The 24,724-nt window shown below is 44.5% G+C and overlaps 1 protein-coding gene across 16 annotated transcripts in view; it reads right to left on the bottom strand.

Moving 5' to 3' along the window:
• Positions 1-1,078: 1,078 nt before the first annotated feature.
• FOXP1 (forkhead box P1) overlaps positions 1,079-24,724 on the bottom strand; it is a 606,995-nt gene continuing 583,349 nt past the window's right edge. For 13 of the 16 annotated variants that reach the window (XM_084764913.1, XM_084764908.1, XM_084764906.1 and 10 more), the window contains 7 exons: positions 20,916-21,117; positions 20,729-20,808; positions 19,984-20,085; positions 16,896-17,017; positions 15,107-15,176; positions 10,630-10,796; positions 1,079-5,390 (listed from right to left, as the gene is read on the bottom strand). In XM_084764913.1, the coding sequence (XP_084621039.1) occupies positions 5,246-5,390; positions 10,630-10,796; positions 15,107-15,176; positions 16,896-17,017; positions 19,984-20,085; positions 20,729-20,808; positions 20,916-21,117 (888 nt within the window). In that variant the 3' untranslated portion in view covers positions 1,079-5,245. Of the gene's footprint in view, positions 5,391-10,629; positions 10,797-15,106; positions 15,177-16,350; positions 16,521-16,895; positions 17,018-19,983; positions 20,086-20,728; positions 20,809-20,915; positions 21,118-24,724 lie in introns of all 16 variants that reach the window. The other 3 variants (XM_084764900.1, XM_084764899.1, XM_084764905.1) reach the window with 2 other exon arrangements.

Genomic DNA, 24,724 nt, shown 5'->3' with positions numbered 1-24,724 from the left:
CTTCTGTGCGTTAACCCAGCCCACTTTTGATAAAATATTTTTATAAAGTCATTTGTTCTAATCTAAGCATTTATCACTATATGCGAAGAGCTTGTTTGATGAGACTATTGAAGCTGGTGTGTGGTTTTGACGTTAGCATTTTATTTGGATGACTGATCTTGCAGATGCAAAATGTCCATGAATTATTCATGAGTTCTCTTTCCTCTGAACATTAGTTTGGATCTTGGAGTCAGTTATTCAACTTTTGGGGGGGGGTTATTTTATTTATTTTATCAATTTTGATGAAGAAGAGAGTGTGTTCCCTCTGAAGGAGCCGGTCTCTTCACCTTTCCCTGGGACCCTTCTGTAAATAGCTCCCCTTAGCCAGCTCACAGATGTTAGTGAGGGCTTACTGTGAATCTGGCTTGGAGCAACTTGGCAGGGGGGATGGGGTGGTGACACACAGTCTCAGCAGGTCAGAAGTGGGGAAAAAACTTAGTCTGTGGCAACTTTGTCTACCAGTGTGAACAACCAGCATTTTTATTGCATTTGAGAATGCTCTCATGTCAGTAATTAGTACTGACGTACACAACATTTTTTTTTTATTGTCTGTATCCACAGACATGGAATGATGGAATTACAGTTGATGTCAAGGAATGAGATTCTTTTATGCCTTATCAAAACAAAACAAAACAAAACAATCCTTGTTAGTGGCAGCACATACACAGAGAGCACCATGCTCATAACCAGACCGCACCATCTCCACCCAGGCTCCTGGGGAGCAGGGACTGCTTCGCGTTACAGTGGACCCACAGGACACCGTTAGAAATGTCCATTTGCTTCTCAGGATAAAAAAGTGAAACCGAGCTGCAAAAACACTTCCAACCTGTCAGGAGGGTATGGCATTGACCAAAAGGGACCAAAAAGATTCCAAGTCATCCGTCTCCTTCATGTCCTTGGGGACAGAAAGCTCAGCTAGAATGTGAAAAAGAGAGACTCAATTCAATTTTGTGTGTAACTAAAAAAAAAAAGAGAAAAAGCTACTGGTTTATATTTTGGTTCTACTATTTTGATTTCTTTTAAGCCAATGCTTTCTTTCGTCTGGCTGATGAGATGCTGGAAATACGAAGTCAATTCTGATGTGAGGAGGGGACGGACAGCTAGGTCACCCACCACGTACGTAAGTCTTGACAGTTCACCCTCTGCTGGCCCGAAGCCCTCTCACATGGATAGACCCAAAGAACAAGAAGGGCGGGTCCTCATCCTGACTCTGTGTGTCTGACACAGGGGCCAACCTCCCTCATATTTGCTTGATTCTTACTAAGGAAAGAAAGAAAATGTAACAAAGTGTCTTTACACCTTGGGACCTTTGCAATTTCTTTATACAAAAAGATCAATATTTTCAACACTTCCCATTATTAATTACTACTTTACTAATAAAACTTTGAAAAGTATGAGCCTGGAATTTCATCATGCAAAAATATTGACTGCAGCAGGAGAGAACATTTTTTTTTTTAAAGCAACTTTTTTTTTCTCTTTTCGAACTTTAGGAACTTGTTTCAGATAGTCAAGAAGGCAGTGGCAGGGTAAACACAAGGAACGGGAATGTATCAAAAACAGATTAAAATACACACACACACACACACACACACACACACACACACACACACACACTCACTCACACATACACTCATACATACCTCACCCCACAAACCTATACAAAATGTTCCAATTAATGATAATAGGAAACAAACTATGTCAGCTATATTACAATTTAAAAGGAAAAAAAAAAAGGGAAAAAAGGAAAAAAAAAGTTAGTTTCTTCCTTCCTCCCACATGTCAAGGTGTCATCCAATGCTCTTAAATCAAGGGTAATGAAATAAAATACATGTGCAGCATCAACTGCAAATCCATTACATACAATAGACCCCCCCAAAGATATTGTGGTTTTCTTTTCCTTCTTTGTAAAAAAAATGTATCATTAATAAAATGCAGTTGCACAAAAAGCAAAGATGTTTTGACAAACAGGTGTATGTATTTATTCCTTTTTAGGAACAATACCTAAAAAATAAAATAATTAAAAAAAAAAAAAAGAAAACAAAACAAAACCAAAACCAACCTGCCCTCGGCCCTCCCCCTCAAAAGACAAAGATTCACACAGACACATCGGAATCTATGTACAACCGAATCAACCCCGTTCTAAAGAAGCGACCGTAATCCCCCCAAGGGACAGAATCGTAACTGTAAAAGTCAGAGTGAAGATTGCTCGCTGTAAAGCCTGAGAACTTTTTTTTTTTTCAGTTGGTTCTTCTGCAAGGCTGTGACACCTGCAAAGATATGTAAAATCTAATTTTTTCTTTTTTATTTATTTATTTATTTATTTTTTTGCTACAGTCTTTAGACTAAGCATGCAAGACATACGACTAAGTGCAACTGAGTGAAATGTATATTTTAAATTTTTTTCGTCATTCCCTAAGGGTTTGAACCGAGGTATGCGTACTAAGTTGTCATGCCGTTACCTTTACTCGTGTCTAGCTACACATGCTGAGAATGAACTAATCTACCAGATTCTTATCCTCTTTTGAATATATACCCAGCAACCACTCAGTTTAGAAGCACAGGGCCCCCTTCCCATGACCCTGCCTGGCTACTGCCTGCACATCATGAAGCTGCCTGGAAAAGTGTGGGTGGGAGGGCGGGAGATGGGGCGTGTGAGGGGGGCGCAGCATGAGTCACGACGGACCGCCCCTCTATAGAAAGCAGAGCAGACCTTCTGAAGTAATTGCCAAAGACGTTCTATTCTAAGCTTATGAGTGGATGGGAATGTCACCTTTTGTGTGTGTGTGTGTGTATGTGTGTGTGTAAATGAAAAATGCTGACCAAATCATAATCTGAAAAAGGAAAATCAACAACAAAAAGGCAGAAGGAAACTTACAGGATATGTGCCAAGATACACCGAAATTAATGCAGTGATCAGAGCTCAGCCCTTAAACAAAAGTGGCATAAGAATGTTCTAAAAATCTCTTTATTCTAGAAGTGGCCTAGTGCAGCCAGACACTTCTCTGTTCTCTCTGAATTCATCCTAACTGTCTCCTCTGTTTATACACTAATTTTCAGGATCATACATTCATTTCTTTGAGATGGTACCCCATTCTTTCCGTAGGAGCTGTAACACTGTTGTCCTGGTTTCTTTTCTCTGTAGTAGCCCCGTATTTTCTCCTTACAGGAGTTAGTTTTGGTCTCTGTACAGGTAGAGAAAAGAAGGAGAAGAAAAAAAAAAGTACTAGAAAAAAATTAAAAAACTTTGGTTCCATTGCTTAACTTAGTCTGCTAAATGAACTCTGTTGACGGCAGTTAGTTCCCTCAGGCTGGCAAATAGCCTGGGCCTCATCGTTTGCGTCTGAATCTTTTTGCCTCCTTTGCCTCCTTTGATCAACAATAAGAGGATATTTGGCTTCATCAGATAAAGCATAAAAGAAAATAATTTACCTTTGTGTAATATCTTTGGTAATTTTAGAAAAGAAAAGGTACAAAGTCTATATAAATTAAGCTCCGAAAGGCTCTCAAACTAAACCCAAACAAGAGCTACAGCCCTAGATAAATAAATTGCTAGGGAGGTGGGTGCAGACGGAAGTGTGGCTGGGTTGGAAGGGCTGAGGGAACACGGACCTTGAGCCATCACATTCTGTGGGCCCTGGTCCCAGGGGCCCCCATCTCTCTGCTCTCCTCTTCTGTGCTACTGGGGTGGGGTGCTGCTCACGTGGCCGACTGAGCGGCAGTACCGACTCTGCATTAGCCTTCACTGAGCTCAGTCCTCATTAACTCCTGTAACAAGTTCAACGTGAAGTCTCATTTGCATTAAAACAGATGAAGGCCACCAAGCAGGTCTGAACTGACATCCAAGCTCGGCCCTATCACCCTGTTGAGTACAGCTGCTTAGGGAATCTGGCTTTTTTTTTTTTGGTCATTTCTCAAACAAAGCAACCTATGCTGGTAAGGACAACACAGCGCCTGCAATCCTGGCCACTTGAGAGGATGGCCAGGTTAAGAATTATTAGTTAAGATTATTTAGTCTTTTTCAGTCCCGCTCTGCCCCCCCCCCCCCCCGGCTGTGTTTCCTGGTGCTGAGAGAATATGGTGGCAATTACTGATCACTATGGTGGGCACTATGGAAATAGAAGGAAAATCTCCAAAAGCCCCCATCCCACCCCCAATACTGCCTTTGTGAAATGAACCTGCTATGTTCCTAGAGTGTGTGCGTGCGTGCGTTTCTCTCTTTTCTTTTCTGTCATTCGTTCTCTTTCTGGCAGGACGTCATGTCCCTGGGAGAGGACCCTCAGGTGTAAGGTGCAGCCTTTGGGATCTTTTTTTGGAAAAAGACCAAAACGGAATGTTTTGTTTTGTTTTTTTTTTGAAACTCGAGAGAAACATGGTGATGTCTATAGGAAAATGGAATGAGTGCCAGAAAACTACAGACGAGAAATGACATTCAGCTTTGTATAATAAAAACACCCATTAACATTCATCACAAGGTACAGAAACCGTGAAGCCTCCAGGAGGCCGTGGGCCCAAATGGAGGCCTGAGGTCAGAACTTAAAATGGTATAGAAGAAGGAAAAAAAAAAAGCAATACATTAAAAAGTCTGGGATAATTATTTTTAACCCCTCCCCCCCAATACACACACAAAGGCCTTCCCCCATCCCAACTGGAAGCAAAAACAAAAACAAAAACAAAAAGAACCCAAAGTGAGTAAAGGCAGTGATATCAACATGCAGTGCTGTGCAAACAGGCCGTCCACTGGAATCTTGAATTCGGCGAAGGCTTGGTCTGCGGCGCAGGTGCGCGAGCTCAGTCGGGGCGTCCTCGATGTCCGGCGTCGGCAGGACAGAAAAACGGCAGTTCAAAGTCTGCTGCTAAAAGTGAATCCGTTTATCGAATTTACAACACTGATGTTGACTCAAAGAGGAAAATCCCAAGTACCAAACAGGTCCATCCAATGCACAGAGTACAAATCCCTTTTGTCAACAAAAAGTAGAAAAATCAAAAATACTCCCAAATGGGATTCTTGATGGCACTAAGAGTTAACACGTTTCAGAGTTGTCAAAATGTAGCGGAAAATCCTCCAGACTGTACAACAAGCGGAGAACGGTTTCACTGCTAACTTTTGACGTGGTTTGTTTGTGTGTTTGTTTAATTTGTTTTGTTTTGCTTGTTTTTTTTCTCCCCCCCCCAATCTTCGGTCTCGGGGGTCGGCCTGCCCAGAGGTTCACTCCATGTCCTCATTTACTGCTTCGTCTTCGTAATCTCTGTCGTGGTCAAAATCTGGACTGTGGTTGGCTGTTGTCACTAAGGACAGAGGCCCTTCAGCTTCCTCAGGGTCCAGGGGTTCCTCTTTGACGTGTACAGCATGCCTACAGACAGACAGACAAAGGAGGGAGGGGACAGCAGGGCGGGCAGGAGGAGAGAGAGAGAGAGAGAGAGAGAGAGAGAGAGAGAGAGAGAGAGAGAGAGAGAGAGAGAGAGAGAGGTTTAGGAAGACATCCAGGCTGATGCAAGGCCAGTAGGCCAGTGTTGGGGCCACCTAACCTAGAAGACATGGGCTATAGCACCACTCTCCAGCAGAGGTCAAATAACCTTGGCCATATCTACTTTTCAAATATGGTGGGAAACATCCTATGACTGTTGTACATTTTCACTGCCTACACTCCAAGGGTTTGGGGGGGGGTGTCTTTCTGTAGTACTCAGTGTGAAAGCAGCACAGCGTTGCTGCGCAAAGATTCTTTGGAGACTGCTGTTTTTTGGAATGTACTCTGTAGGGAAATCCTTTCTCCTGCTTTTCAGGACACGGGAGTTACCTGAGGACCTTGTGACAGTGCAGTGAATGGAGAGCTCAGACTATGCATTTATTTCCAAGAGAGTCCAGGTGATGGTGCTGGCCCCAGGACCATGCTTTCGGCTACCAAATAACAGGCCCCATAGTGACATCCTGGGTGGATGAATGCCACCCTGCAAATAATCATGTGAAATGTTATCTAATACAGCGGTGGTTGGTGGGGACCGCTGAGCACAGGAGGCTGGGCTCATCATGGCTTGCTGTGTGTTCCGCTTTGCTAGTTAACATGCAGAACCTGTGAAAGACCCCTCCAGAGGACGACCCCGAGCGAGGTTCTATCATTAATCAACTTCAAGCAAACACAGCAAAGAGACACCATGATACATGCTTGAAGCTCCAAATTAATGCATATTTTTACAAACTGTCAATAAGGCAAGAAAAGCCCTGCCAGGAAACACAAACGGAGAGGAAAAGGCTTGCTCAACACAACAATATGATAAGAGAGCAGAGCCCCAATCAGAATAATAACGCTGTCAGCTGTAAACAAGGCGAAGCATGAAGCCCGGCTGGTAGCCGCCACCGGGACACTCTCTCTCGCTACCTTGAGAGCTGCCAACTTTCTCATTATGGATTGGGGCTCGGTTCATCTAAGGGGGGGCTGGCTTGATCACACAAAACCACTCTGATAACAACTGCGGAAAAGCTGTTCGTAAATCATATTTACAACTGATCTCTCGCAAATACAAATGACTTTGTGTTGCAGGGGGCTTTTGATATGTAAAAGAGCCCTTCAAGTTAAAATGCACCCATCTCTGAGACAGGCTGCAAGTGGAGGGGGCTTATAATGGACATTATCAAGTATTAGTAAGAAGAGGTGGTACTGGGGATGGCTGGCTTCCTAAATAATTGATGCTGTGCGCAAGCCCCCAGAGGGCCCTGGAACCGTTTAAAAACAAACAGAGGCACACTTTGGACTGCCCTGGAAGACAGGAACCTTCAAAATCAATTGACACTAAAATTAGCACAGCATAGAGGGAGCGCAAGGGGGCGAGATGTCAAATAAATAGCTTTCAACAATTATGCCCATACTCTTTTTTTTTTTTTTTTTTTTTTTTTGTCTTTTGAGACAAGGTTTCTCTGTGTAGCCTTGGCTGTCCTGGACTCGCTTTGTAGACCAGGCTGGCCTCGAACTCACAGCGATCCGCCTGCCTCTGCCTCCCGAGTGCTGGGACTAAAGGCGTGCGCCACCGCGCCCGGCTTATGCCCATACTCTTAAAAACCATTTGCAAAACAAACCGGAGCCTCGCGGTACATTTTATATGTGTGTTCCAGCCACTTAAAAATTTTTAATAGTTGTCTTCATCTTTGTTAACTGAAATAAGGCCTGGGCCTTGCATGTAGAGTCCCTGAATGAAAAATATTCATAACTTCAGAAGAAAAACTAACATTTCCAAGAGGGCAGTGTCCTTCCATGCTTGGGTTACTAACGTATCTGAACACGTCATGTGCCTGTGCAGTTGGCCCAGGCTATAGCCTTAGTGCTGGCCCCTCCCTTCCCTTTGAGAAGCGTATTATCACATACTTTAGACAGGGTGGGAATATTTTTTTTTTTTTATTTTGTTGGCTTTTCCATTGCAGTTTTGATGGTTATGGGCAACGCCATGCGTTGATGTGTCATTCCCTTTACACAGGGCATTCTGTAATCGCTTTCCTTCCCCTCCGCTGTGTGTACAGTACAGTAAACCATGGCTAGCCATTAATCTTTCTCCTTCTGTTGATTTACCTCTATGGGATAAATGTCTAAGAATGGAATTGTTGGAGCAGAGGCCAAAACATCTTTATGGTCCTCCTGATTTATTAAGATATTAATTTGCAGAGGGGCTCTATCGAATGAGTCTCGATCTCAGTGTCCCAAAGCGTTCACTTAAAAAAAAAAAAAAAAAAAAAAAAAGGTCTGTGGCCTCACAGGCAGGTGTGAGGTAAAAACCTCCAGCATTTCTGACCACAGTGGACGTTTCCTTCTGACTACAGAAAACTATGACTTCATCGGTCACTCCATCACCCCTGACCATGTGGGTCCAGTAATGTCCAGCAACAGGAATTTGCCCTTTAAAAACTGTATTTTTAATCAGCTCAACTGTTTTCCAGAGGGACACTTCCCTGCTTCACTTTTCAAAAGCTGTCACACTTACTACTCAACACTCTCTGGCTCTCCCGGGGCAATCTGATGATATTACTCCAAGCCTTGGAGGTAAGGATTGGAAACCCTACCAGGGGACATTTTGTTCTCCCTAAAATTCACTCAATCTTGACTGCCTGCAACACACAGGTAGGTATGCTGCCGTAACCACATGATCTCTCCCAGTGCTTATCACAGGATGGATCACCAACAAATGCCACCAACTAGACCTACTTACCGAATGACGGTAAGAATTCTTCAGCCTTCCATGTAAGGCTTTCCCCCCACTGGGCGTACACTCACAAGCGTGTCATCTACAGAATAGGGCTGCACTGTGGGTGCCCCTCCTAAACCTCCCCCAACCAGGCCTACTCTTTCTTTCCAGCATTTACTATTTCCAAAAAAGTGCTCCCAATGGATAATGGAGCAAAAATCATCTCCCTGTTCTCCCTTGCATCTGTGCAATCCTTTTGCACAGCCATTCTGGGAACACATGAGTTTTTAACCATAGCGGACTAGTGTTTACAGATACTGTGTTCCCTCCTGTCCAGGGTACACACCCAGCACAGAGCCTGTGGTGCGGTGGCACTTTAGCTTCTACCAGAATGAAAGGCTACTGCCCCCAAACCATCATTATGTGACTACCTTCTGTTGTTTTTGTTTTCTGTTTTTGAAAGAGAAAGGCAACACTGTGGTTTGTGTCACAGCAACGTGAAGAGCAGGGCTGTCCTACAGCACTGCCTCTGTGCTGGGCCGGTGCCCTAACAGTGTCTTGTAAGCCTTGTTGTAAAGTTTATGGCTTGATTTATTTCAATAGACTGGAACGGTTAAAAAACAATTTGCATCCTAGCAGGGTAATGCGCACTGGACAGGAATGAAATCTCTGTCATTAGGGAACTCACTTAATGGAAGTATGGGGTCAGTAAGATAACTGGCGGTGACACCGACAGTAGCACAGTGACGCTGTTGTCAGCACAGACAACCACAGGGCACGTGGCATAAACCTGACGTGTGAGCACCATGTTTTGATAGCACTATGCAGGGGCTCCTTTTTTTTCTTGCTACACGTTAGGATGACTGCTGTAAAACACAGGTTTTTGTTTTTTGTTTTTGGGTACTTCTGCAGTTCATTAGATCTTGTTAAGCAAATGAACTTCCATTCCTGATAGGGCCTGTCGCTGTGGACCTTTCCTTTTTTTCTGTTTACTTCTTACTGATCTTTCTACTAATAGGAAAGTTTCGTGGACTATACCTTGAAGTTTGAACAGATTGTGTGACTTCCTTATCAATGGGTATGCCCTGGCTTATATGCTAATTTACAACTGCTCTGAACTTCGAGAATAATTGACATAAAACGTCACAATGACAGTGCATATCAGTGCATATCAGTGCGATAACAAAAGGGGCAGAGAGACACTAGCCTGCTTTAAGAAAGACAGAATTCAGCGGCAATAGTGGGAAAGACATACTGTCCCCAAATGCTGGGAGATTGTGACCACATATTAAAAAGAAAAAAAAAAATCAATCACTTCCAGAAACTCCTCTAAAGGTCCCGTTCAAAGCACTTAGGGCATGGGGCACAAATGCTAGAAAGTAAAAATTCAAATTTCTCCACTATGCTAGTCGATACCCCCCCCCCCATGGTCACTAATGCCAGTCTGTTCTGTCCGTACTTGTTCAAGGTCACATTTTCCATTCCCCTCCCTCCGATGTCCTAAAATAAGATGTTGGTCAGTAATTCAGAAAGAATGCGCAGACAAGCAGCCTATTCTTGGAGGAGACAGTACTGGAAACACTGAACTGGTTTAGGCACTTAAAACTGGGCCATGGTTTTGGAGAAACTCCCCGAAAAGCAGACTGTCCTCTACAGCTGAGGTTCCTGCACACCCAAGCATCTGGAACCACGTGCTTTGTTTTCTGCTGTAGGACCCTTCCTAGGAATAAAAAGGGAGCTGGGGGGGGGGGGGGCTACGGCAAAAGCAGTAGTTTTCCACCTTCACCAACCACAAAGGCGCACCCCAGCTTGGTGGCCTTGCTCAGGGGTTTGCGTGGCCCCAGTGTCATTCGCATTCAGCGCAGACAACCGCCGCCCACCGCTTCCTTCAGGTCTATGTGCTCCCATTATCCCGCCGTCTGCTGCTGTAATGCTCCTATTAATTTCCCTTCTGATATTTTAGGAGCAATCTATAAATCATGCCGACTTTCATTTGTGCCATCATTAATGCCTGGTAATAATGCTGCGGTGTCGGGCTCAAGTGGTTAAACTTAGTGAGCAGCCGAGTGAGTAAACAAGCATCTTTTTCCTCGCTAGGCTGGGCTTGCCTGGAAGCTGAACACACCATGGGCTTTTTCCGAAGAGGTACTGGTTTTAGGAGGAAAAAAAAAACCATAGGGTGACTTATATAACGGTCTGAGACACAAAGTGGAGGGAACCTTCTCGTTTTTTTCTTGATGTGTGCGCTTAGAGTGGATGGAGTCAGTTACTAGCTAGTCCTTTCGTGCGCTAACGAGCGACTCTGGGGCTCCAAGGAGATGAGGGACGATGGGAAAGGTTTCCAGCAGGACCACAGGAGAGCTTGTTTGCACATTTAACAGGGAGCCTGGGGTCAGGTGACAGCTCCGGCTAGCGGGTACTCACACAGCTGGCATAGGAGATCTGCCTGGACTGCTGTCACTCTCGTTGCTGTTGGTGTGCTCCATGGCCCCATTCAGCTCCTCCCGGATGGCACTGGCCAGGTTGCTCAGAGTGGGATTTCCCATGGACGCGGTAGTGTACAGAGGTATACTGTTCTCAGCCATGGACGCCTGCATCGACCAAGAACAATCAAATGAAATCATAGAGGGGGCAGGACAAGGTAGCTCTGGGTTACGGGTGTGTGGTGTGTCTGACGGCCTTTGGTTCAAGTTCACCGTCTCATGGCCGACAGCTTCCCAGGGCTGTAGGAGCCTGCCTTAGGGTTAGCTATCTGGGCACCAATGAGTCCGCAGCTGAGGTCGCCTGCTGGCTCCTGCCTGGTGGAGTCATATGGTTTAGACAAAGGCATCTAATAAGAGGTGTATGGCCAATGTCTGTTTTTTTTTTTTTAAAGAAGAACTGAATATTTCCAGATCATAGTGAAATATAATGGAATTTTCATTTCTTTATCCATTTTGATGACTGCACTATTGGATATTTGAGATTTGATCAGATTATATGGCCACACAGCTCAAATTTATGAGAACTTCCATAAACACCCATAGGAAAGGAAGAGGTTATGGACCTGGAATCACTCCAGTTGTAATGGGTTTTGAACCTGCTTAGTGAAGGCGACATAACCAGATGGCGGTAACACCACACACTCTTTCAGCCCCAGACTAACCATGCAGGACTTTAGAGGTGAAAGAAAAAAATCTCTATCAGAGTTAAATCTTATTTCCTTCATGGCTAAGTATATCAATAATGTCATCCCAAATGAGCATCAGCAAAAAAGTGTGGAAAGACACCGCACATAAAGTCTGATAGAATAGTGTTCATTTTCTGTCAAACCAAATGGAAACATAATGGCCAGCCCTCTGCAATGTGGACAGTTGTCCCCGATACCACTGGACTGAAGGAACCCTATTTGTTTCACTTGGGTAGGATGTGTGCCCCAGCGACTTTTCATTTTATTACTTGGGAGGACAGACTGGGAAAAAGAGGCAGCCATAATTAGAGGAAGATTTATCAAAATTGTCTTCTTGCAGACTACACTCTGCCTGGCTTTCCATCCTAATGAAAGAGAGAAAGCACAATCACAAGACAGTCTGGCAGAGTGGCTTCCATCGGCCCGTCATGTAAGAGCCCTAACCATTCTAGAAAAGCTGGCACCAAAGAGAAGGTGGGCGCCAGAGACACAGGGAAAACAGGAGCAGTGGAGCTGGGCTGCAGGGAACCTGCTGGGTAGTCAGTTGCAGTCTTGCTCCGTTTGAACCCAATGTCTGAGGCTCTTCCTAGACAGGCGCCCTGCGCATGCCCAAGGCACCTCCTTCTTTCCCCTGGGGAATTATCTGTTTCCGTTTTAAAAAGTAAAGGGATGAGCGTGGGTACCTCATGATTTCTGAGTGTGGTGACCATTTCTCACTCCTTGATGGTTTATCAGATAATCTATTTGCATCCAGCACTTTCTGGGTACATCTTTTATAATTGCAATAAAACATTTCTTTTCTGCCTGGGCAGAGAAGCTGGCAGAATAGGGCTGCCCTCTCCAGCTGCCTTATGTGGGACCACACAGTGGGCCCTGCCATGGAAGGTTTTTCGACTGAGTGGCTCACTCACTGTGAGTTACTGTGGGATCTGCGCTCACGGGACAACTGCACTGCTGAATGGTCAAGATGGGACAGAAGTTGGGACCAGTGCTACTTTGGGACTTCAGAATCCATTAAAATATCAAACAGAGAAGGAAAAAACCATGGAAACAGTTATATAGGAATACCCATTAGGATAAGTGACTATCTGTTTATTCTTATTGATTCTCCAAGTATTTATGGACAAAAATCATTTCTGATTGACATTGGGTTATGGATCGTGGGCAGAGGCCCCACAGCCACAGTGACAAAAGTCACCAGTGGCAGGCCCTTGTTTTGGGTCCCTTAACTCTCAGACACAATATAAGAACTAGTCTTGTCCCTTTAAACAAAACACTAGCCAGTGGGCTACAGTAAGATCCTGGGGCCCGGCTCACCACTCTGCCTTCTGAGAAGCCCTTTGCAAAGTGAAGGATCAGAGCAACCCACAAATTAGCACCTCCTAACAGGTCTTTCCTGTAGCTGATGCTCTCAGGAGCAAGTGTGTCACAATGTTTATAATGGACTTAATTATATAAATGACTCTGGGCACAGTGTGTGGCTTCATATCAAACTGGCACCTCTGCCAGCCGCGCAAAGGTTCTTAAGCGATGGCACACGAGTCAGCAAGCACCACAGCTTCTGGAACGTTAACTGCTCTGCGCTCCCCGGGAAAAAAGGCAGTCTATAAATACGAAGCTTTATGGTTACCCTTAGTTACTTCACTTTTTCAGAGCATAATGCAATCTGTCCCAAGCCCCATGTTTTATTTCTGTAGTAGACTCTGCTGTCCTATTTTATAAATTGTGTATCACGCCGTTATGTTGCTCTAGTAAATTTTTTTTTAAAGATATTGTTGCGCTGTTATTTTTACTTGCTTTGAAAAATGGAAGTGGGTGATAATGGGGGGGAAGGCCCTGCTGGTGGATCTTTATTTAATTTGCATGGCAGGAAGCTGTCTTGTATGACTGGCTGTCTACTGATGGGGAATCCAAATTCAAAGGGAGGGGCCAGGGAGATACTCCTTAAAGTGTTCCTGGAAAGCTGCAGGATGGTTTTGGGTGAGCAGAGGAAACATGAAAGCATGTGGCGGGGTGCAAAAAGCAAAGTCTCGGAGACAGCACGTGAACACATCTGTAACAATAAAGCTCGCTAATTGAAATTAGTTAGTCACATAGTTAAGGGAATCCAAAGGACAAGGATCATTTTTTTTCCCCTTTCCGCCTCATGAATGTAAAATGTGCTTGTAATTTTAATACCATTCTAGATAGAGACGCCTTTAAATTCATACTTCACAAGACTCCAGGGAAAATAAGTTACTAATGCATGGTATTTACAGTGGCAGTGTATAAGCGGGCTTTCATTTACTCTTCTAAAGTTACTGTGTAAACTACGAGTAATTAAAAGGAACGCAGAAAGCAGTTTCTCCTAGTAAATCCAGCTCAGGCTAAAAAGAAATAAGTAGGAATTCTGAGACGCTCAGTTCAGTGAGTCTGTCTTGAACTGTGTCTCAGGGGCATGTTACACCCCCACCCCCACCCCCCGAACTGCTGCGGGTGGGCTGGCAAGGCAGGCCTGTGGCACAGGATCTGGGCTCAGTCAATAATTGCTTGGCAAGTGGTGAGAATCAGGCTGCGTCAATGCCTCTTCCTCCCCATGCAGTTCCTATCACAGCACGCGCTCCAGGCCTTTTCCCAGTGGCATCCCTCTTTGGGCATTTGTTTGTCTCTTTCTGCCTTTACTTAGAAATGGTATGGTCCTTCAGAGAAAAGCCTGAGCCATGGTCCTTCAGAGAAAAGCCTGAGCCATGGTCCTTCAGAAAAGCCTGAGCGAGGCATCACAGACATCCAGCAACTAGTTCTGGGGTGCTACAGTATTCAGACTCCACAGTGCTAAGGGTGTGTGGTGACTAATGTGAGATTTGTCTGTATGGTATGAGATGGAAATGTTGCAAGATTCTTTTTGGCCTGCCTTCTAGAACAGTCTAGGTAGGTTAAACAACAACAACAACAAACACACCCACTAAACTGAACAATGGCTACAAGGAACCTGGCTACCTGAGAATGTCATTAGCCTTTTTAAAAGAAGTGACAGCAGATACCGTGTTAATTTTAGAAATAACTTGGTGGTGAACAAGAAACTGGTTAGACACACAGATTGTCCCCTTGGTTGCTCCCACCCAGGGCTCACACTTTCTAAGACCCTCACTGAGGTAATATGTGATTTATCTGTCCGGAGGAAACAACCCCCCCTGTGCTCGGCTTAGGCTTTCCTGAACAAGCGGCTGGTGAGAAACTTCTACTTTTCTTAGGCTTTCTGTTGTTTAGACAGTTGACTTATACAGCAGGAAACAAATCCAGACCCCACCCCCAAAGAAAGAAAAGGTGTTGAAACGGACTTTAATAAAGCCTTGCTTTCTCTTTAAACCTGTGAACAATGGAAGGTCATGTGACACGCGGCCTATCACCCAGCACATTAATAGCTGTGCTAGAGTAATTACACTTGTGGTATTTTTGCCTCAAGTGAAATTCTGAAATAAGAGGATGGAAATTATGATACTGCTGATAAATATTAATAAGTGAACTTTTAATTTTTTTTTTTTGCCACAATATTCAAAATGCTGAGCATCCCGCTAATGCTGAAGCAGCCCAATGTGTTTGCCTCCGGGGAGAACGATGCTTTGTGCACTTAAGAAAAAAGTTTAACGGAATTAAAATTTAATATCTAATTAGAGCGAGGCTAATATATTTTGAAATGAGTGGGGGAGCCCTGCGCCTGTGCTGCCGCCGATTGGGGGTGGCCGTTAATCTTACCTGTAAAGCTGCATTGAGAGGTGTGCAGTAGGCGTGGCTGCTCTGCATGTTCTTAATAAGGGAGGGGTTGCTGTGGGAGAAAAAGATAAAAACTCAAAGTTAAACGCAATCAACCCAGAGGCCCTCGCTAAGGTTTGCTTTTAAAGTTCGCTGGTAGCCTTCCACATCTGAAATTCTTCCCCCTCCCGGCCTTGAAGGCGAAGGAAAGGTGAGCTCTGTGTATGTTTCTCGGGGTGGGTCTGGGGTGGGGGGGTGAAGCTAGCTTGTTTGTCCTGGACAAACTGCCTTTAAACTATAACACTTTCGGGCGTATGCCTCCAGGGCCAGTCTGCAAGGGCTAAGTGCCCCCAGGCTCCAGCAGGAAGGTGTACCTGGGACTGGGACCTGCTTGAGCAGCTCTCTTCTCTGCCGAACTTGACCCTGACTGCTAGAGGAAACAGCACCTTTCCTCCGTCCTCTGTAGAGTAGGAGCCTGAGCTGCGGGGCCTAGTCTGGGACAGCATGCTTTGAATTTGGGGCTGTTTCTACTTGACTAGGTAAAGGAAGCCAAGATACCATTAAAATAAAAAAAAATTAAAAATTAAAAACAAAAATATCCCTGCCTTACTTACAATTAAAAAAAAAAAAGGAAAGAAAGAAAAAAGAAAGCACTACAAAATTATACTGGGCATTCTGAGGGCAAGTGTGGCTTCCAGTAGGTAATAAGGTTCATTTATCAACAGACTTTTGAGGAAATGACATGACCAATCTTTTCCTTTGGCGTAGGACAATCTGGTTTTCAGTTTTTGAGAAAGGGTCTCTCTACAAAGTCCCGGCTGTCCTGGAGTACGACCCGCCTGCCTCAGCCTTCCGGGGGCTGTCGCTGCGGGCACACACCCCTATGCCTAGCTTGTCCATACTTATTATCCCACCAGGTACACACTGTAACCATCATTTCCTGTCACTAGCAGGGATTGTGGGTAACACAGGAAATAGCTAGCTTTGAGGGTCCCCGTAAGCTGCTGAAATCAAAATGCAGTCAATCATCGATCGGCATTAAAGACATAGAAAAAGCACCATTCTAGGCACTGGCGTTCCAAAGAGAAAGGAGCGAGGCACATGTCCAAGTCACACCGCTCAGCCTCTGTTGCAGAAAAGCCGTGGCACTGCTCTTGGGTGAGATGTCATACTACACGGGATGAGTCAACCATGCAAAGCCAAAGCAACGGCAGAGACAAAAGAACAAAGCAAGGAAAGGCTCTTACTGTGCGCCAAGCTCGTCAGAGTTTTCACCGGGGCAGTATTTGCGAGGACGGCCTCGTTGAATATGGCGGCCACGTATAAACTCTTCATCATCAACTGTCCAAAAGGACCCAAACTCATCCTCTACTCTGATAAAGCACTTATGCAGTGAGAGGTTGGTGCGAATCGCACCCTGGGATAGGAGCAGCAGCAAAGGAGATGAAGTGGCAACAAAAGGAGGCGGGGTTGGGGGCGGAACAGACATCCAGTACAGGGAACAGGAAAAAGAAAATAAAATGCAATAAGCATAAGCAAATGGCTTGTGAGGGTTAATATGCATCGCCGCCTAAAAGCTACTAGCAATGTGATGTAACAGACACCAGCAAGCAGGGGCAGGGGGACTGGTGGGTATACGAGACAGGAGGGATGAAATGCTCTCTTGCTTCCCTTAGCTGAGACAACGTGAAAACCAGTTCTTTAGTCTGACGCCGCCTAGCAGCCTCTACGGTACACCACTTGTTAAGCACAATCCGAGCTGGGCTAAGAAGTTCAAACATGGCGGACGTACCCACTGATCTTTTGTGGCCTCCGTTTTTGGAACTCTACTTCATCCACTGTCCATACTGCCCCTTTAACGTTCTCTACTCGCACAAAACACTTGTGAAGGCTAAGATTATGACGCACTGCATTCTGCAGCAAGTATAAAAGAGAGAACATTGACATTTTTTTTTCTATAAGAAAAAGACTCCAAAAAAAAAAAAATCACAATAGTACATTCAGCCCCACATCTGTTAAACCATCCCCCCCACCCCCAGAGCTGTAGCCACCATCCCCTCCCCCCATTGGAGGACCTTCTTTTGAGTGTCTTTTTGGAGAAAAAAAAAAACAACCCAATTTATGAAGTAATGGTATTCTGGCATTTAAGCCCGATTTCTGGTACCATGTGGCCAAAAGACACACTGGTTGGTAAATATGCATACAAACCCCAAGCAGGTCTCTCCACAGAGATCTAAAACATTGCTAAGATGCTGTCAAAATCAAGACTTGTATAAGGTATAAAAACCATTCTTAACAAACCCACCCATCTATGTGGGATGCATAAAAGGGTGTCTTACTTTTAAATCATGAAAGGCGAACACTTATATGCTCAGCATGCACAAACCTTGTAAGGAAAGTCTTAAATAGGATTTTACCACTGAGAGTACCACCTTGTACAGCCAACATGATTAGTGGGCAAACTTGGCACCAACAGCTGTCTCAACCAAAGCAAAGCCTTACCTTGCAGAATGTTTGTGAACACAGGCGATTAACTTAGAGGGAACAATTTTAAGTAACTGAGGTCAATGCCAAGAACTTACAAGGAGGACTCTCAATGGCAAAATGACTCCCTATTCCTGTAGTTGGTTTCCATGTTTCTTATGTTTAAAAGTCCCCGTTGGCCATTGCTAAGGGGGGCCCTGCACATCTAACGAGAAGGACGTTCTGAATTCCAGTGTGAGGAGCTTTATATGTCACCCGTTCTCAGGACAATCCACAGCCCTAACCAAACTGGATATATAACCCTGCCTGGCTGACTTACTGATCCCAATGACGATGGACTTGAGACTAGGACGTGTGACTTGTGGCAGATACAGAGTAAGTGGCTCAGCGTGGGCAGAGTAAGTCGATACATCTATTGAGCTTTTGGCACCTAAGATAGAAGGCCCCTCCCCCTTAATCCCAGCATTGTATTGTTCAGACAGCTACACTCTTCTCCTGCAGTAATCTGCTCTCCTGGTGGCAAATCCTGAAACTCTGAGAGGCTGTTTAGGTTTCTGGACAATGGTAATTGGTAACTAAGGGTTACTCTTCTCTGTGACGCAGCCTTTAGAGGGTAGCAGGGCAAACTGTACTGCTTATGTGATGACCTGTTCACCAGTGGGACCACAGAATGAGCGCCCAGGGGGCTTCTGAGGTCAGCTGGAAGGAGATTCGTGATAGCAACATGACAATCAAAGGGTACCCTTGATTGAAAAACATTTTTGGTGCGTTGTTTAAAAACAAAACTCTATGCATATAAACTTAACCTAGTTTTTATGGAAACAAAATTTCTTCTTTCTTCTGCACAGGGGGTGAGGGTGGGGGTAGGAGAGGAAGAGAGGAGTAAATAAAGCCACGCCCCTCTCAGATTCAAGAGAGTTCATATATACACATGGGAGTAAGGTAGCATCAGGCACTGTCTGAAGTTTTACCTAAGTACCAAAGTGCACAAAAATTCAAGGACACCAAAGGCTATTCCTCATAAAAGAATGGCTCTATGATTTTGAGGGCCATACATTAAAAAAAAAAAAAAAAACAACAACAACCAAAAACATCAGGAGTTTTTAAAAGAAGATGATAAGTGACACTGTTTCATTTTGTCTTTGAGATCATTGTCCCAGTAAGGACACACAGTCACTGAGTACTTCCTACAGGGCTGTTATATCAGTGACACTCCCGCCTTTGCTTTGCAAAGCTGGAAAAGTGAGATGTGCATTGAAATTTCTACTCGGAAATGGTCATTATTTTGAAGTGTGACCACTTGGTATTTATAAAAAGCAATTTGAAGTAAATGTCTACTTCACGCTTCTACTTCCTAAATTTTTAAAAGATTTGTAGCTAAAGAGCCTTTGTAAAGGCTGGGAAAGAGGCTAAGGTCTGCAATATAGTTTCCTGTCAGCCCCCATGTGGTTAATGAATTAATTCTGTACGTATACTAATTTTTTCTTATAGAATACGAGAAAACCAAAATGTTTCTTCCTATTAAATTAAGGACACTGTATCCTGTAATAGCACCTGTTGTACCGAAGTTATGAATAAACACAAAAAAACTTAAATGCTAGGTGGTGCCAAACAGGTCTACTTAGCAGAGTGTAACAAATTAAAACTAGGAAGCTAAGGAAGTTGTGAAGGCTACCCGTGTAGCCCTGCCTGGCCTGGTACTCACAGGCTTTCTGCTTCTCAAGTCCTGTGATTATTGGCATGCACCACCATGCCTACCCAGGAAAGCTTGATCTAACACATGGCATAGAGGCCAGGGAAATTTAGAAGGGACTCGGAGCATTTAGGGCGTTATCTAGCAGAGCTACAGAATCTGACCTGTTCTACAGCAAACGGTGTCACGTTACGTAATTCTGAAACTACCTTCTTCCCTCATGGTAACCGAGAGCCTCTGAATGGGAATCCATTCTGATAACTGACACCTTGCATTCTGCAAAAATCGCCCTTTTTGCTGTGTGAAGACGTGGATTACTCGGCTTCCTCTATCTGTGGGGTTGGTGAGCTTGGATCTGACCCCTGGAGGATCTTATTCAGCTTGGTTGTGTCTCTAGGCTCCTGATGGCACCCCTGTAAAGGAGTGTTGGTTGCCCGCTAATGAGTGACATGTGGTTTGTTTAAGCAGTAACGCCAATGTCAGAGTTAAAGGTCACAGTGTCATCTCCTTTCCCTACAGAGGATCCAACAGCTGGTCCACCCATAGCTATCTTACAGGGGTGGGGGTGGCGTGAGCATTTCAACAACAGCAAAGCCCTCCTCCTCCCAGTCATATTCCCACTGCACGTGGGATATTCTCGCTGCCCAGTAACTGGATTTTTCTCCCTTCTATAAAGGTCAAAATTCAAGACTGCAAAGCTTACCTTCCATGTGGCTGCATTGCGTCGGAAGTAAGCAAACATTCGTGTGAACCAGTTATAGATTTCGTTTAGTGTTAGCTGCTTTTCTGGAGATTCGAGAATGGCCTGTGAGCAAAAAGGATCCAAAGAAGATAATTTATAACCCAAGTGGCAGAAGCATGTGACAGTGTTCATGAAGATGTAAAAAAACCAAACCAATCCAAGCCAAACTAAACACACACACACACTAAAACCCTGGAATTTGGAGACAACTCCTCAGACAGGTTTCACAAAATGATCAAAGATTAATGGTTGTATTTAAACAGTTCAATAGCAAAACTCGAAATGGAATTATCTAATTGTTTGGAGTTTTTATTTCTGTTTCTGTGCAGAAATATTAATTTATTAGTCATTCATAAAGCAGAATCAAAGAGAAATGCAAAACATTTCACTAGCTGATTAAAGCTCAGTAATTATTTAGAGCTCAGATTAATTCTAGGGATCAGAGATTACTGTAGCTTTGTGATAATTGACTTGCCATCTTTAAACAGCCTCATTCTCACTGTTGTGTGAAATGAATTCCCTAATAATCACATCGTATTGTAATACTTAATCAAAAGCAATTATGTTATATATTGCAGTTTTAAAAAACCTTATAGAAAAGGTTTTAGCATGCTTGCATACTAAGTGGTTTTAAATCTACTTCATCAATATAATATACCCACGTACACCTTTTGATAGCATCTCACGGTCTGTGTTATTTACTCACCTGCCTAATTAAAGATGCATATGTAAATGGTGGTCTAACTTCTGCGTTCTTATAAAACTCTTGGTTCTGCGCAATATCTGCTAAATAAGAATCATTGTCCTGTTAATGGTCATTTTTTTTAAAAAGGGGTTCCATGACAAGAACTTCAGATTCCCCATGACGCCCCAGGCAAAGACAGAGTAGCTACCTGAAGAAATGGGCACGTTGTATTTGTCTGAGTACCGCCTGCGGATCGGTCCCACCGTGTGCATGCTGGTGGTGGTGATGACAGAGGGGCCTTGGGTGACGGGAGTCAGGGGGGCAGTCGGGGTGGTTGGAGTATGAGGTAAGCTCTGTGGAGAAGCCTCTGACGCGGACTTGGAGAGGGTGACACTTGATACCAGATTCAGCTGTGAGGAGATTAATATTGGTTAGAAGGACCGGGGAAAAGCTAAGCCAAACCAAATGAAACAGAAGCCCAAGCATCCAAGAGAACCCTCTTTTGTCCCACAGGAAAGATAGGCAGACACCTGGCGAGAGTTACCTCTGCAAATTGGTACATTTACACAGGATTCATTTCCAATTAAAGGTATTCTTCTTTACATAACAGCAAGGTATAGGAGCGAAGGGACCGCAGCTGGGTGGCTACAGTGCTGTAAACCTGGTTTGCCCAATATGGCTCTCAGCAGTGTACTATCACAACTGGAAAGCCGTGTTGGCTGGGATGTTTTTTTTTTCTCTCTCTCTCTCCTTAAAATTGCAATGGATTCACCAAGGGGCCACACAAGGCTCTGAGCCACTATAGAGAACAGCAAGAAGTTATGGGATGTAAGTCCATCAGGGAACTGAGCAGACCAAGGGAGTGTGCCTGGTGACCCTGTGGCACTTACTCAGGAGGCAGACATCTATTTCTATGAAGTTCCAACATTTGGTTGCTTAAAAGTTTTAAACACCCCAACTATTAGACAACATATTCCCTTGTAATTCTTAACTACTTGAAGGGTGATTCCTCTCCAAAACCACCGGATTCCCTTGAATTGGACAATACAGAAGAACCTAGTGGTTTTCATCGAGTTTATGGAGGTTATCAAATACTCAGCCTCTCCCAAACCCAAGAACCTTCTACAAAGTATACTCTTACTTAGGAACATCTTCACATCACATTTCAAATCAGTCACCACAATGCCCATTTTGCCATTGTCACAGTCAACATTAAGCACAAGTGTTACCTGCGGACACTATTAAAAGTGAGCCCTTTGCTCCAGTGTATGGGGAGGCTCAACTCAAATCCACACAATGGCAAGGAAAATTTGAGACCGTGGAAATCTCCCCTGCGAAATAAGTCCCAAGGGCAGAGAAAAAAAGGATCCTTTACCATGAAAGGAACATTAACAGAAAAGCCCAGATTTGGTGCTCGAAGCTCAAGGGTGGGCCGCGAGCTTTCAGCTCTGCCTTTCTTTCTATGCTCAGCTTGAGGAACTGACTCAGTACACCACAGCCTCCAGTGCCCAAGAACAGCAAGCTGGAGAGACAGACGGCAAGCAGGGGCCATGTGGTAAGCTGCCCTCCCAGTAGTGCTAGAAAGTTGACCATGACACACATTTGCAAACCAAGTGCTAACAGTTCAGGGTAGAGAGGCCAGGGACAGGGCAAGGCAAGATGCCTACTCAGGCCTTAACAAGTGCCCAAGTTTGGGAACTGCATGTATTAGCGTTGGCTGGAGTGGATGGTGTATCAAGAAATTAGTGTAGGAAGACCGCAGATGCATAGCTTTGCTTATTTATCTGCTGAAAAGCCCAAGCGGGAAACGTCGGAAGCCATGAGTATCATTCACAAAATGCATACTCTCAAACACCTGCCCTGTGGCTTCGTTTCATCCACACACCACTACAAACTGCTCATGTTTTACACAGACTCAAAGAGAAGCTTGTCCTTATCCCAGACTCAGACCCAGAGTCAATCCACACTCTTGTGTGGGCCTCCAGCCTCGGCGCCCTCTTCTTGTGCCCAGTTAGCGTCTACCACCATCGCTATGGCCATTCCTATTCTCAGTCCTCCTTGCTTTTGGGAAAGGAGTCTGTGAACAGCTCTTCTCCTAGCTTACAAATGACAGTAAGTATCACCAAGAAGCAAAACTAAACCCGGGAACTGTTGTCCTTGGCGTGCTTAGTGTCAAAAGCGGGCACAAAAGCCAGGCAGATTCACTGGTGTCTCACCCCACTTCTTGACTTCGCCTTTTAGCCTAAGAACACTATCCCAGTGCTCCCTTCCAGTCCTGAGAGGAGGTTCAGCAGGTACAAGGCCATTGTTTTGAATACCCAGATCTTGGAGGAACTGATGAACCTCAGCACACAGAGACATGCCACCAGACCTTGACTCTTGTGGCTTTTATATGGGGCTTAATACTTGGACCAGTTCTGCCCAAGATGGCAGCAGCAGCAACGGCAACAACAAAACAACAACAGATCCCTCCAGGTTTGCACAAGCTGGGAAGACAGTAATGTGGGCTGAATTTTCTGGATGCCTTTGAATGTAGGTAGGAACTGGAAATAAACACTGAGCTCCAAGAGAAGAGAGGGGTTTACCAGGCTTGACAAATGACACCATGATTCACACCCACTGCTGGGCTGTCTCTAATAAGCCACAGAGGAAGCAGCCAATCTCAGCTAATTACCAGATAAAAATGTATTGTAAGGACTCTAATTAGGAGATGCGGATGGAGGTGATCTAATGATTAAATGGTGCATTCGACTGACCCCACCATCAATGTGCAGTGGTGCACAATGTCGCTGGAATATTTTGTAGAAACAGTAATTTTATTTCAGGGAGGGGAGACAGTAATATTTGTAATGATGGCTATGAGGTAAACTAATTAGAAGACAGTTCCTAGAGGAAAAGGGTGTCCGGGAGCAGCTGCAGCCATTCCAAACCCAAGTGCCAAGTCTCAATGGAAGTGCTTCAGTCAAGTGGAAAATTTCTGCCTGACCTCTGCCCTTGCTATTAATTTGCAGAAAAACTAATGACACATATACATATTCCCACAAAATTGTTCTAATTGCTAATTTGCCAAAGGAGCCTGGATTCTAAATTAAACATGACTGTAGCCTGTGAGGGAAGAACAAAAAGCTGGGAACCCAAACAGGGAGTTCTGCCGGGCAGGGACATCAGGAGGCTGACCAACAAGTTAATGAGACACAACTCTGGCAGCTGCCGTACCAGCTCTTCAACTTTCAAACTTCTGTCTGTGGATCGGATCGCATGTGTGTCTCGAGGAGAAGCCCCTCTTTGTGAGAAAAGGTGTTGGGGGTCGGGGTGGGTACCAGAAAGGAATCAAACACACTGTGTTCACAAAACAACTTGTTCTTACAATGAGGAACTCTACCAAAAAAATGTTGAAAGCAAAATAATTGTGAGCCACCAGAAAATGACAAGAGCAAACTGGGGTGCTGGGGGTTACGGGTGGAGGTGGGGTGGCAGGGAGGGGTAGGTTGACATTGTCAGGAAAGAGCTTGCCCAAAGATGGAGTGTACATCCCCAGCACCCTCAGGTATGATGGCTCACGACTATAACGCCAGCCCAGGAGGGCAGAGACAGGACAGCTCCTGGGGCTGGCTGGCAGGAGAGTGAGCCTAGCTGAATCTGTGCTCCAGGCTCAGTGAGACATCCCGTCTCAAAAAATAAGGTGGAGAAATGATTGAAGAAGACATGAAGAAGACATGATACACATGCTCCCACATGGAAATAAATGAGTAAATTGGGAACAGTGTGGGTTTTTGTTTTTGCTGTTACCTTGAAATGTGCATCTTAATTGTAAATTATTAATCCTTATAGAATAATCAATGAGAAAGGAAAGGCTTGATGTTCTATGGTAGGTAAGGTTTTATAAGAGACTTTTTTTTTTTTCCAGGGCACAGAGCAGGAAGGGGTTGGGCTGGGAAGGTTTCTTTCCCTGATGGAAAACCCATTTTTCTCATTGTGTTCATTTCTATTTAAGAAGAGGTTGCTATGTTTAGAAAA

This window comes from Acomys minous (assembly GCF_964271855.1).
Source record: "Acomys minous genome assembly, chromosome: 17".
NCBI lineage: Eukaryota > Metazoa > Chordata > Mammalia > Rodentia > Muridae > Acomys > Acomys minous.
This window is presented reverse-complemented; position numbering and strand designations above follow the sequence as displayed.